Source organism: Trachinotus anak, unplaced genomic scaffold, assembly GCF_046630095.1.
Source record: "Trachinotus anak isolate AG129_WGS33_773 ecotype Australia unplaced genomic scaffold, CSIRO_AGI_Tana_v1 ptg000025l, whole genome shotgun sequence".
Classification (NCBI taxonomy): Eukaryota; Metazoa; Chordata; class Actinopteri; order Carangiformes; family Carangidae; genus Trachinotus; species Trachinotus anak.
This window is the reverse complement of record NW_027273876.1, coordinates 4909171-4923499: the sequence shown is the minus strand read 5'-3', so window position 1 is coordinate 4923499 and position 14329 is coordinate 4909171. Positions and strand designations below refer to the sequence as shown.

General features: G+C 41.2%; 1 protein-coding gene across 2 annotated transcripts in view; it reads left to right on the top strand.

Moving 5' to 3' along the window:
- ttyh2 (tweety family member 2) overlaps positions 1 to 14329 on the top strand; it is a 58634-nt gene that overhangs the window by 20963 nt on the left and 23342 nt on the right. For both annotated transcript variants that reach the window (XM_071462780.1, XM_071462781.1), the window contains exons 3-4: positions 2297 to 2408; positions 12914 to 13134. In XM_071462780.1, the coding sequence (XP_071318881.1) occupies positions 2297 to 2408; positions 12914 to 13134 (333 nt within the window). The remainder of the gene's footprint in view (positions 1 to 2296; positions 2409 to 12913; positions 13135 to 14329) is intronic.

The window sequence follows — 14329 nt, the reverse complement described above, 5'->3', positions numbered from 1 at the left end:
AATGAATGATGGTCGGTTTCCCACAGGAAATCAGTCTCCTGTGGGCAAGTCTTGTGTTTTGTCGACTCATCCATCCACCCCAACCCACAACCTGACGCCTAACTTCCCCCTTTGCTCCCCTCATGTTTACCACGACTGCTAGAGGTTGCCTAACAATGACAACGTAACTATGAATCATAATAGGCTGTTTCTGCTGATGATCAATGGGCTCGTTCTTCACAGGAGGACAGACTCTAGAAAGCTCCACTGATGTTTTACGGTTTATTAGATAAGTGAAGAGGCACCCATACTCATAAAACCTTGTAGACTCAATTTGGTCATAAAATATTGATTCATGATAAATTATCACGTCAAAAGGCGGCCCGCTAGTCGAGTGGTTAGGGCGCGTACCATGTTGAGCGCAAGATGCTCTTAGCAGGGCAGTCACCGGTTTGACTCCCGACCGGTCCGACTCTTTCCTGCATGTCATTCCCCTCTCTCTACTCCCTTTCCTGTCAGTCTCCACTAAGCTATAATAAAGGCATAAAAAGCCCCCCCCAAAAAAAAAAAAAAAAATATCCCGTCAAATAGCCATATACTGTATCTGCTCAACTCTAGGGAGTGAAATGGGTCCAAGTTAAACACTATTGCTCCCAATTTTATATAAACACACATTGATTATCAGATAATGAGATAGCAGATAATGCATGAGGTAGCTACAGCCAACAGCTCTGCATTAATGAAGCTTGCATTTAGTTATTGTGAGTCCAATATATTGATTCATCTCTGGGGTCATTTTGCAGGCGACAGTTTGAGCTGCATTTGAACCATATTGTGTCACATTAAAACACCTTAAAAAATAATGCAATATAATTCCACAGCTTCACCTCTGAACATTACATACTTCCTAAAAGTAGGATTTACAACAAGGGTGTGGGATTTGATTGCACTAGTTGAGCTAGGTGCACCAATGAACTGGTGACTCTGAGTATAAAGAGTTGCTAACGCACCAATCGGCATCACAGCGTTTGCAGAAGATTGTTGTGCCTTCAGAGTAATGCTGCTGCATCAGACCTCTTTGTGGGGTTTATGTTAAGAAAGGTTGTATAGCTGCTTTCAAATGCATTCATATGGCAGCACAGTATGACGGGAAAACCGAGGCTCAGAGAGACGACTTAAGAGTTTGCATTTACGTCGGTGGTTATTTTGTTTGCGCCAATGCTTCAGCTGAACAAATGAAATCCTTGCATGACTGAATCTGTAAAAACTATTTCAAATTACACATATCCCCAAAACCCTGTGTTATACAATTTCTGGTTGAAAGAGTGTTGTTTACAGAAGTCAACACAGAACTCAAGTTTCTAACTGCTTCACTGCTCTATACATACAGTATATTTGTTTTCCCTGCTGTAGTAAACCATTCTGTTCTGAGGTTTGCTTAAACATGTCAGTCAAAAGTAGGTTTGCCGCACACAGAATACAGAGTCAGTCACAGAAGCAAGTCATGGTAGAAGGAGTGTAAACTGAATTTCAGCATAGTATTTTACTGCACTTGTATATTTGTAGTGTGTTGTAGTTTTAAAATAGTGAAAATTGACTGTTTTGGTTTAATTGTACATGTAAGAGCCCAACTAGGGACTGGAGTCGAGAAATAGCATCAGCTATAAACTCTTCGTGCGGCACATTAGTTTCATTTTCTGTTTTGGAACGATATTCAATTGCATTGTCTCTATCAAATAAATACATAAACCAAAAAAACTAAAACTGAATTAATGTGGTATCACCTCTAACATAACCTTAACATCTCCAAGATGCTCTCCCCAAGACACACACACGACAACTCTGTCTTTCCAATGCACAGTCATGCTGCTTAACATATGTACTCACAGTTCTACCTTCTGTCAGGGATTATCCCTGAATGTCCCTGCCTCATTACCTTCCTGTTGTCCCTAAAGTCAGGATTGATGGGGAAGTCGATGATACTGCTGTAAGATAATGCCAAAATACCAGGTTGAGAAAGAAGGCATGAAATATTCATAAATTGTTGTGTAGGTGTTGTTTCCTGTTGCACCACACTCCATGTAGGTGGTATACTTCTACCGCAGGATTGCACAGTGTTTTAGAACAGAAAGAAAATCAGTACTTTGAGGTTGTTTAATCTTTTTAATAAGGGCTTTAAATCTGACAAACTTTGAACTCAGTGAGAGAAAAGGACGTCACCTTGGACACAGAGGATTCACAAGCTGCTGTTGTAGTCTGTTCCTGTCATTAATTTATCAAAGCCTCACCTGTCCCTCCATGCCTCTTCTCTCTGCAGCGTCGCAGTGGGTGTGGGTTTCTATGGCAACAGTGAGACCAACGATGGTGTGTACCAGTTGACCTACTCCCTGTACAACGCCAATCACACACTGGGCGGTGTGGACAGTCTGGTAGGTAAAACACAGGGCCCTCGCATCAGTGTCACGTGATGAATATCTCCTGCACATAAACACACACACAATGTCTCTGTATCAATTAAGTCACATCACGTATTTAGTTTGTAAAAACTGAAAATATTCAGTTCAGGTTGGGCTATTTCATAACCCATGAGGTTCATCCCATCCAGCTAGAAACCAACAGCTTGAAGTAAGGCTTCAGAAATGTTGTGTACACACCCATAGAGACACACAAACACACACAAACACACACACACACAAGAGAGGAGGAAAGCCCAGAGGACTCAGTTTTGTACGCCATAAATGTTTTTATGGTCTTTTATGGCTTTTACCACTACACACAAATTGACAGCCTCTCTACACAAAAACTCTTTGCTCCCAGACAGACATCTCACATGCACACGCACACACGCACACACACACAGACACACACTCTCTCTCGCTCTCTCTCTCTCTCTCTCTCTCTCTCTCACTCAGGCCTCAGCAGAAACAAAGGATCGTCCTGTGTGTTTCTTGTTCTCACTTTAGCTCAGTGCATGTGCACGATCCTCCTCTATTTTTATCTGTCTCACTTCCCGTCTCAGAGACGCTCATCACACAGACGCCCAGCTGGAGCTCAGTGTTGCACATTTCACACTAATGACAAGACATTTTTCTTAATTCAGACAAGTCAAACTCAGGCAGGTTAAACCAGCTGGATATCTTCTCCCTCTGGATTTTTTCCCCCACCAAATGTTTTTGAAGAAGTAGTTGAACGTTAAAGTTGAAGGTTAATTACCTGTCAACATCATTAGTGAAAGTACTTGCCAGTTCGGCTTGGCAGCCTACATTGCTACATCGATATCTGAGCTGTGCACTTGAGAGAAACTTGCATCACAAAAATGATAATTTAAGCCCTCGAGGTCTTGAGATTTCCTCTGAGACTTAACTCAAGATTCATGATAAATGACCTGAGATTTCTCGTGACTGAACTGAGGCCTGTGCAGATTGACTTGATACCTGAGGCTTGATTTGAAACTTGTGCAGTCACAAGTCGGACTGACTTCAGATTTGTGTAGATCAGCTTGTGACTTGACTTGAGACTTGTATACACTGAGTTGAGATTAGCATTGCAATTTTTGACCTGACACTTGACTTGAGATGTTCATAGACTGACCTGAGACTTATGTAGATTGACTTGAGACTCATGGGGACTGGTTTGAGACTTGACTTGGACTTACCTGAAAAGAGCTACAGCAGTCAGTGTTAAATTTGACCCTTCTGCCTCCTTAGGGACATTTTTGTCCTTTAAGGACTTTGGTGTAAGTTTTTTAAAGGGACCAAAGGGTTAAGAAAATTAAACCAGGACATCATAATCTTTTCATTTTAATGTGGGGAAGAGTATTATGGCCAATAATATAATAACACTGTATAATGTATTCCATATTATAGGTTGATGAATGTAATGTCTGTAGACGTTAGCTGTGTGTTGTTGCAGAACCGGTGTGTGACCAGCAGTGATCCTGCAGTGGTGTCAGTGCAGGCAGAGACCCTGGGTGCATTGCTGTCAAAGAGTAGGGATTAAGTCTCCATCTGTGTTAATGGAGATTAATGTGGTGGTATGTGAGCCACTCAGTTTGGCCTCAGTAATAAACACTGTATTGAGAGGGTAAAGAGTCCGCAGCACAGTCAGTGCAGCACTATGCTGTGGCATTTACAGACTTCTTCCACTGATGAACGATTTAATGGAGAGTAGATTTGAGCTGTCTGGCTCTGATTGTTGCACTTAGTAAATGATTTAAACTGCAAACATTAAAGAACCCTATGACTACTGATGTTGGAAGATCAGTAGAGCTGCTGTAGATTGTCAGCTGGGATTAGTTCTTACATGATGTGCATTAACCAGCTAACGCAGACGATAAACGTGTTCTCTTATTTTGATTTACTCCACATCAATATACCCATGTTAAAATTATATCAACTTAATACAGAGGGATACATATATACTGTGCATATATATATATATATATATATATATATAATATATATATGTCATTTCAACACTGATTGTCTCCCATTAATCTTGTAAAGCACAGCCATGTTCATTTCCCAAAGTCACACTAGCAAGAGGAGAGAAATCACGTAGCTGATGAGAAAGCTTGTCGTTGTGTTCCTCTGCGATGTGTGAACTCGTGCAAACACATAATTGGACATGGTGGCCTTTATTCTAGCATCTTATGTGTGTGTGTGTGTGTGTGTGTGCTTGCCTGTGTGTGTGTTTGCATGAGTGAGTTCACTGCAAGCGGCTAAAGACTGTTAAGGAGTCTAGTTCTTGAGTAGGACAAAGAACCCAGTGTGCCACACATGGTTCCCAGTCTCCCCCCACCTAATCAACCATGAGCCCGGGAGACAAAGCCCTTTGATGGGGAAGAACAAGGAGCAATGCTAGCCCGTCTGATTGGCAGAGTCAGGATTGAAATTGGTATAGAAATCATTGACAATGAAGGCTTCACTGGCCTTTGGCCCACACAAATGCCTTTTAGCCCGGCTCCAAGAGAGTTTAGAAGTGAGTTCGCTTCTAAAGACTCAGTGTGCAAGAGAGGAGAGGAAGGAATTTAGACTCATTATCACTAGAAGCTTTTCTCTTAGCTACTGTTGAGACCTTGATTAGTTACGGTCTGGAATATATGCTTATGATGTGTTTATGAACACACTCACACATTAGTGAGAATGTGAATTAAGCAAAGCACTTGCACACTGAGGTAGGTGCATTTTGGAGACATTACTTTCAGACAGTGATGCAGAAAAGTAGAATTACTTCCTCGTAGTTGTATGCCTTCAGATTACATTCCTGTTTATACAGAGTCATATAAAATATGAACCATTTCTGTGAAGTGTTCTGTTGCTGTGTGATTCCTTGAGCAATGGCTAAAAGTTTTTTGAGAGGTCACACTGACCTTTACCTTTGACCATCAAAACCTAATGAGTTCATCCGAATTTGAAGAAGTTCCTTCGAGGCATTACTGAGATATTGCATTCAAAAGGCCAAAACCGTGGGTTTGAGAGGTCACCATAACCTTGACCTTTGACCTTTGACTGCCTAAATCAATCAGTTCATCTTTGAGTCCAAGGATACCAAGATATCATGTCCACAAGAATAGGATGGACGGATGGACAACCTGAAAACAATATGCCTCCAGCTCTGGCATAAAATCATCAACAGGGCTGTTAAGTCTGGACACCGGCCAGCAGGAACGCGTTATCGATCCTGTAATGGGAGCACTGTGACATTTGAGGTGTTTAGCCACACAAATAATAACTCTATTGTTTGGAGATGGGTGTTTTTTGGCAGCCTGCAGTCATCAGGTGGACTGGGTCGTCGTCTGGATCAGTCAGTGAGCATTTGGCCAGAGCTCAAACGCGTTCTGGATGTCGGCCCACTACATAATTGCAAACATGAATATTTCCACACCATTCTCATAATAACCTTTATATAATAACATATAATAATAAGGTATTCATAATGTGAGGGAATTAGGAATTTAAAAACAAATTTCTTTGATAATTGCAGTAGAAATGCACATTTCTATTACCCCACATATTTATCATGCTTGTCTTTAGTGTAAGACACAAAGAGAATATTCAAAGTCCACACAGACAGTCCCAGTTGCTAAGGTGGAGTTCAAATGCCCTTGATACGAGTTGAAATATCTGAGCACTGCGCCATGTGCATGTTCACAGTCTGACCCTGTTTTTTTGTTAAGAAAAAATAATATTTCTGAGAAGTGGCACTTCCCAAAGGAGTTCTAGCATCTTGGGTCTTTGGGGTTATTGTTCGTTAGAGAGGGTAAAGTAGAGAGTGGGAACTGTGTTTACATTTTTTCATTTAGTTGATGATGTCTGATATGATATCATATTACTGAATTCAGGTTTGCAGTGGGAATGGATTTGCTGGATGTGTGTTACTGAAAAGAAGAAGACTACTGAGCCTTCGCTTCACTTTCTTCACTATCAACAATCTCCACTGGCATGCAGGAGAAAACACAAGTAGCCCCCGATGACCAGCTGAGTTTGTGTGGTCCCCATGTGGTATCTCTGTAGCTGCTCATGCAGAGATACATTTTTGGAGTCTATGCACGTAGGCACAAAGTGTAAACCCATATATGTATGAATGCAGCTTAATGCAGTGCTGAAAAGGGGAGCTGAGTCTGAAGGTGAGGCTCTTACTTTACAAGTCGATTTAAGTTCCAGTCCTCATGTAGGTTGATGAGCTTTGGATCATGAACAAAAGAATGAGATTGCATCGAGAAACGGCTGAAATGAGTTTCCCACACAACTCCTGCAACTCCTTTGGGAGATACAATACCTTGAGAACCTTCAGAAAAGCCCTGGAAGATGTTCCTGGGGAAAAAGACATCTGGGCTGCCTTGGAAAAGCCTCCCTGCCACCATGAGCCAGACCAGGATAAGTGATGGAAAAATTGATAGATGGATGTGACTCCTCTCCTCATTTTCCCCACTTTCTGCATTAGCTACGCAACTGCAACTGCAGCTAGAATAGAGAGAAGGCATCATTATCTCTGCCACCACAATTTTTCTGGTGGTTTAGGAATCTGGTTTTCTCTCTGGAAGAGAGAAATTTGTTACATTGAAGGGGAGGAGGCACAATTTCCTCAGTTGTTTAAAAGGTAGAAAGAACCAAATTGAATGTAGGATGACCCTATAGTCTCTGTAGAAGACGCACGCAATGGTCTTGCCGTTGAATATGAGTCAACCCCCGAAAGAAATATCATCTAAAGTCACTGATGTCAGAGCAAATATTCACTCCATGATCCTGAACTCCTGTTTCTCCTGTTTCCTAAGAGGACACCACTAAATTGTTGCCTTCATCTAGCACCCCCTTGAACATCTTCCCTCATCCTTGTTTTTATTATCCACTCAGGCTTTTGTCATTTCTTGCTTGTATCACTCGTTTCCTCGTCTGTGCTCAGAACCCCTTTGCTTGTTATTTGTCTCTGTCCTGATTTCTTTGTTGTTGCTGTCATTTTAACTTGTCAGCCCTGTGCTGGTTGTTGTCATTGCTATTTTTAATATTGTATTTTACATTAATGTAAAGAACTTTGTGACTTTGTATCTGTGAAAGCTGCTGTACAAATAAACTTTACTTGCTTACTTATATTTGGACCATTATGGCACTCGTCCAACAGCTGCTGTCCCTGGGTGTAAATACGTCTTGTTGACACCCAGATGTGTTTTTTAATAGGTCTGCTATGACTAATGGACACTTTTGCTGACTTCCTCATTTTCGCAAGGCTGGATGTTCAGCCTTGTAAAGTTGAAGGGAAGGCTGAGGTCATCTCTGCAGCCAAACCACTTTGTTCAAATCCCCCTCTTCTTGCTCTCTTAAGAGCTAAACTACAGAGTTGCTGAACCGCTCTCATCTGGTTGTGTATCACCGGACTTATGGCTAACAGGTTTTTTTAGCATCACCATCTCACTTTTGGACAATGATCTTTGCTGTGTGGGCCATCGGTTTCTAAAAATCCTTGATTTTATATCTGTTTGATGTTTCGTGAAGAAACCCATGAAAGTCCCTCTGCAGGACAATCCACTGAGAGCTCTGTGGTCATCAAGTATCTGAGGGCAAAAAAAGCAGGTAGGAAAGAATATATTTTTAAAGAGATGTTCTGCTGAGCTTCGTAAAGATGGTCTCTATCTTTGAGGTGGCTGAGCTGCCGAGGCACTTCAGACCCATGTTCCATTTCACGCTCCAGCTCCCACATTCAATTTTAATTGAAGAAAGTCTCTCCACTATCATGCAGAGACAGTGAGTTAGAGCAGGAAAAAAAGGAACTTAACCTTTGTTTAACTTTAACAAATTCGCTCATTGGCCCTCATTTATCAAGTGATTATGGGAAAGGTACAGAATGTAGTGGAGGTGATTCTTGGATTCTTGCTCAGCAGCTGAAATGAGCTCAAATTAGTTCATAGACTGAGATGTCAGTGGCAGCCATGATGTGAGAGGGTTGTGTGAAAACGGTTGGTCATTCCCAAACTCTACAGCAGATCCAAAGTTAGGCCATTTTGGTGACCTGAAGCTCATCAAAAGGAAAAACTTGGAATGCAGCACACACTCCAGGAAGCAGAAATGTATGAAATCTGTTTTCATCAGTTTTAGTCGGGCACTGATCTTTAGAGTGTGATTTACAGCTTTCAAAGAAAACAACATGAAAACAAGCAATTTTCTCTTTCAATCAGAGATGGACGTTTTCTGGGAGGTTTGTGTCTTAAATGAGAAATGTTCTTTTGCAGCCGGCTGCTGATTAATGCTCCCGGAGTCATCTCTGAAGCATCACGTCCTTGGAGGCCGTGTACCAGCCTCAGCAGGCTTAAAGATAAAGATCCAATTCTAGTGAAGGAAGTGGAATTTATATTCTGTGGAGTCTGAGAGGCAGCATGGTAAAGCTGGGGGTGAGACCAACACAAGGACTTAAACAAAGAGTCTTTTTCCAGTCTTGATCCTGCGATATGAACTCTCAGATGAAAAAAGAAAATGGTTTGATATGAATCAGTATTAAGTAATAATAGTTATACAGTTGTTTCCCATGTGAGTACAATGGGTTATGATGCGTTTTAAGTCTATGTGAAAGTTGGAAATCATAAATGCCAAGGTTTTCTGTGTAATTAGGGATCAGAGTTAATCATTTGATAGTAGAGCCAGTGAGGAAGGGAAAAGGATACAAGACTACGAGACCATACATCCCTTCCTGCTCTGCTTAGGGGCTTCAAAATAAATAGACGCTCATGTAAACGAGAACCTTTACATAACACACACTGATCTATATTTTCTTCCCTTTCCTCAAGCTAGAAGCTACATTTGATATTTCACAGCATTGTCGGTTTTGTAGCCCAAGGCCACTTGTCATTTATCAGGGAGTCTTATGTTTTTTTTTTGTTTGTTGTTTACCCTCCAGGATGCTGAAGTGAATATCCCACGGTAAAATAGCTTAGCGCCTAACCGATTCTGCAGCACATTGTTTGTTTAGAAAAGATGTGAAGCAGCGAATGCTACTCCGTGCCCTCAAAACATCAGGCTGAGATAAAGAAGACTGGGGCTGGGAATCATATCTGCTTGATCGGTGCAGATCACTTAAATTGTGAGGATCAGACCAAGACGAAGGAGAGATTAGCAGGATTGGCTGCCTTCCCGAGCGTTTCACACAGGAGGCGAGGATCAAATCCACGCCTTCATTTCTCATCTGTGATTTCATCTGCTCAGTCTGAGGAGGACACGGTATCAATGAGCGATCAGATAACAAACTACAGAGCTTTAGTATACTGCGTCTCTCAGTGGCTGAGTCAGCATGGTTCATTTTGGTCATTTAAAGGTCCCAGATTTTACACCTTCTCCAGTGTCTTATTTAAAGTGTTGATGTCCGTAAGAAGATATATCTGTGGTCTTAAGCACCAAAAACCACCTCAGTTTAGTTTTTCATCTGCTCTCTCAGGCTTCTCTCTGCAGCGCTAGTAACAAGTTGGTAAGCCAATCAGAAGAGAGGCTCTGAGCCTCTCTTCTGATTTCTGATAAAGACACAGAAAAACCAAATCATGCAAGGTTGGATGGTGGGTCCAGGTGGGCGGGGCTCGGGGAATTGCTGAGAGCAGTGAGTGCTTTGTTGTGACATCACAAAGTTACAGAAGTCCTGACGGCTGGTTTTAAGGCGCAGTTTCTGAATACAGGCTGTGTGTGTTTCTCTGTGAACTGAGGCTTTGATACTTTCACAATATTAATATAGAACCTAGACCTGCTTTATAATGAAAAAAGACATTGCCATGCCACTGGGAAATTTTCATTGTAGTTTTAAATATCAAATATAAATAATTTTATCATTTGAAATATTGAACATGAGTAATTCTTTTTGTTCTTTTTAGCTGAAGAAGATTTGTTTATTTCCAAACACATATACTGTATGTGTAATTATATTATTTCTATTTTATTTGTCAGTTTTGCATTCGCACAGACAAGGAAATCCAGATCAGGAGGTATTAAATATGCTTAAAACGTCAGATTTTATGTTTTTGTTTATCTTAAATTTGTTTAATAAATCAATTTGACTTTGGTTCCTTTTGTGTCGGGGATTTTCTTCTGTATTGTCACAGCACACAACAAGGCAGATTGTACCACTTGAACAGCAAAGATAACACTCAATTCAAGACATTCTAATAAAAATGTCATTTGTAGGTGAAAATATCTGTGATGTTAAAAGAAAAATGGCTTTTATGAGTTAGTGCAACAATAAATGATCTGTGAAAACATATTTTTTGTAGGTGTAGCAGACAGTCAGTCATGAAGGGCTTTTCTCTGTCTTTCTTCTTCTTTTTTTTTTTTTTTTGGCTTTTCCGTCTGTCAGTTTTTCCATAGGCCGTGTAGTGTGGGCCGCACACTGAATGCAAAACCCAGCTAATTACTTCCACCCATCCCCTCCACATCTCAGCTCGCGGCAAACCCCCGTCCCTGACAAACACAGCAACAATATGAGTTGTGTCTCTTGTGAATGCCAAGTACCCAGAGCTGAATGAGAACGTTTATTACCGTTTTTAATTATCAAATAGCAGGATGTCTGCCCCTGTAAACAATTTTCTGCCTTCAGGCTAAGTACAGAGCAATGAGTCCAAAGTAAATGGGTAGCACCTGTACAGAAGATGTTCGCTGCACACATATAATATAATGTGGTCTTTTTGTGTTTGGCCGACCGGGTAGAAATGTGATCTATCAGAATAAATGAGCGATATTGTCTTTGTTTGTTCTTTGCCTCAGAGTATCACATCTCCCCTTGAGGAATGGATTAGCTATATGATTTCACAGCTTTAATAGGTTAGCAAATTATCAGTGTCGTTAGTGAGGTATCACTTTGGAAAATAGTCTGACAAACAGCAGCAGCAGCCTTGGAATACAAAACTCCACTCTGCAGCAGAAAACCTACTATTTCACCACCGGGCTCTCTGCTGTTGGCTGTTTTCCAAGCTGAACTGTTTACTTAAAATGGACCTTTTCACCAACACCCACACTCACTATTCCTGCTCGCCCACACACACACACACACACACACACACACTGTCCCCTCTCTCTGCTCCACTGCTGATTGGCAGCACAGACCGACTTCATGTTTAACCTAATCTCACCTTTGGTCACTTGTTTTTGGGAAACTTTTTCAGAGTGAACGTTCACCAAAGGCACCTGAATATGAGAAGGAGTCTGTGCTGTGCTCAGCTTTAAGAAAAGCTGTCAGCACATTATTATTTTTGTTGAAAGGTGGAGGATATAAAAACATCATCCTCTCGCACTGGTATATGTGTCACTGCTGGTAGCTTTGCAAAACACATGCCATACAGTTACCAGAATTTATGTCAATTACCAATTATGTTAGCTGTCATTTATCAGTGCATACATTATTATATGGAATGGATGAGTTTTCATTTACAAAGACTAAGAGTCTATAGCCATGCTAGCAGCTCCGTGAGGCTTTACTGAATCAGAGAAATGCATTGAGCTGAATGCTAACTTCAGAATGCTAACATGCTGAAGTTAAACAGGTATAATGTTTGTAATACTCACCATCTTAGTGTTAGCATGCAAACATTTGCTGGTGTAATTAGCAATAAACACAAAGCAAAGCTGAGGCTGATGGTAACGTCACTTGTTTTTTTGCAGGTATTTGTTCATAAATAAACCAAAGTACTGGACAAACAGAAAATCTGACCTGATGATGCACTGGAGGAAAAGTGTTGAGGCATTTCTCTCCAGACTAAAGTGGTGGACTGACTGACAGACCAACATTGCCATCATTAAAGCCACGCCATTAGCATTGCTAATCAGGAAATAGCATTATATTGAGTTTATTTACTGCTTCATTTTATGTTGTCAGGGATGCACATGTTGTGGAGGTCACACATGCTGACGTTACGTTGTAGACCAATGTACACATGAAGATAAAGTTTGATTTTACCCGTGATTACTTGGCCTAAGAGCACATTGTAACACATAACAACAGCCAGTAAAAGCAGCTTGGACACACACACACACACACACACACACACACACACACTCACACATTCCCCAGGACTCCTCTAGTGTACCCGCTGAACCGCTCCACAAGAGCAGCAGTTGACTGGTTGGTTGAGTGCTTCGCTTCAAGCAACAAAAAAACCTTCTATATTTAGACATCTCTCCGCTGTGTGATGAAGCGATTCACATCTGTCAGACCTGAGCATCATAACCAGGAAACAAGTAGAATTAAAATTTATGTAAAGAAATTAAAAGTTGATGGCAAGACCACGAACATTACATCTAGTAAGATGTTCATTATTTTGAGTTTCTTGCTCACTAGTGTTTGTTTTGGAGGAAAAAGGATTCTGGTTCAGTCATGTAACCTTCCATCACCAGGAATGAAAAAACCAAAGCCTTGATAGCTCTGCTATATCTTTCATCTCACCCCCCTCCTCTCCTCTTGCACCCTGCAGGTTACTGGTACTATGGGCAGCATGAGGAGTGGTTTGCACCAGCACCTCGCAAGGCTGGACGAGATCTTCGCCACACGGGGCGACTACGTGCAGACCCTGCAGTTCATGCAGCAGATGGCTGACAACGTGATCAAACAGCTGCTGGGCCTGCCTGACTGGGAGGAGGCCAAAGTGGACCTGGCATCCATCGCTGATCAAACGGCAAACATAGAGTACTACAGGTGAGGAACTGAGAAATACATGTGTCTGGCTTGTACAGTGCAGGGTGGCCAGGGGCTCACTCATGGTGCTTGTGATGCTCTAGATGTGGCGGTTTCTAGTTTAACAGGAAGTGAGAACCACCCAAAATGGGACCCATTTAAGTGGAGTTTCTCCAAATTTTATTTTATTTTATTTTAATTTTATTTTGAAGAAACATCTAAGCATGAGGGAAGCGTAGGGTGTCACATATTTATGAACATTTCATTTGCAATTACAAAATACAGATGATTCTTAGAGATGCAAGATACACTTAAGCTTGTAATATCATGTCTCTTCTTATATCTGCCATTACTGAGCAATTTGTCAGTTGAACACACAGTTGAATAGATAATTCATGTGCAGGTTGTTTCATGCTGCATGTTATGACCTGAATATATCACATGATATTTAGTGGATGGGACGAAGTAACATGGTTGCATGTGTGTATCTGTCACTTGTGTGAATAAAAAGTCCTCTGCAGACATGGCTGTGTGGGATGAGGCAGCATCCTATTAAATCATTAGCAGTCATTGCAGCAACGCTTTAACGTGCATCAAGCCTAATGATACGGTGCAGTAGTCTTAATAACTACAGGATGTTATGAACTACCATCCAAGGTTGTGTCACATAAACTCATAGTCTTATCAACCAAGAGCAGACACAGACCTGTGGCCATTTTTTTCTCGTCCTTTTTTAGCCTCAGTGGTTATTTCTGTGGAGTCTGCAGGAACAGACATGCCGGTGTGTTTGTATTGATCTGCAATGTGACTCCTCTGCTTTTTCCGATAATTCAATACCCCACATTGCGTCACACTAATAGAGTAGACAGACAGAGAGCAGACAGCCAGACATCGTAAGCTGTTAATGGACTAATTAGCAGCGCCTCACCCCAGCAAATTGTTTGTGTGCATTAGTTTCGGGAGTGTGTGTTTCCATGTGTTTGATTAGACTTATCAAAGTCTAAGTGTTGTTTTCTCAGTGCTGGCTGTCTATCTTCAGTTTACTCATCCAGAAATATTTCGTTTACTTTCAAAGCTTGCACACAGTGTTTGTCATGTTACTTCACTGAGTCATAAAATACAAATTGCAGAGCACTGATAGAGCCGTTCCAGGAATTGTTCCACCTTCCTTTTAATAGTTTCCCAAAGTGAACACTCTTTATATATATTTTTTTCT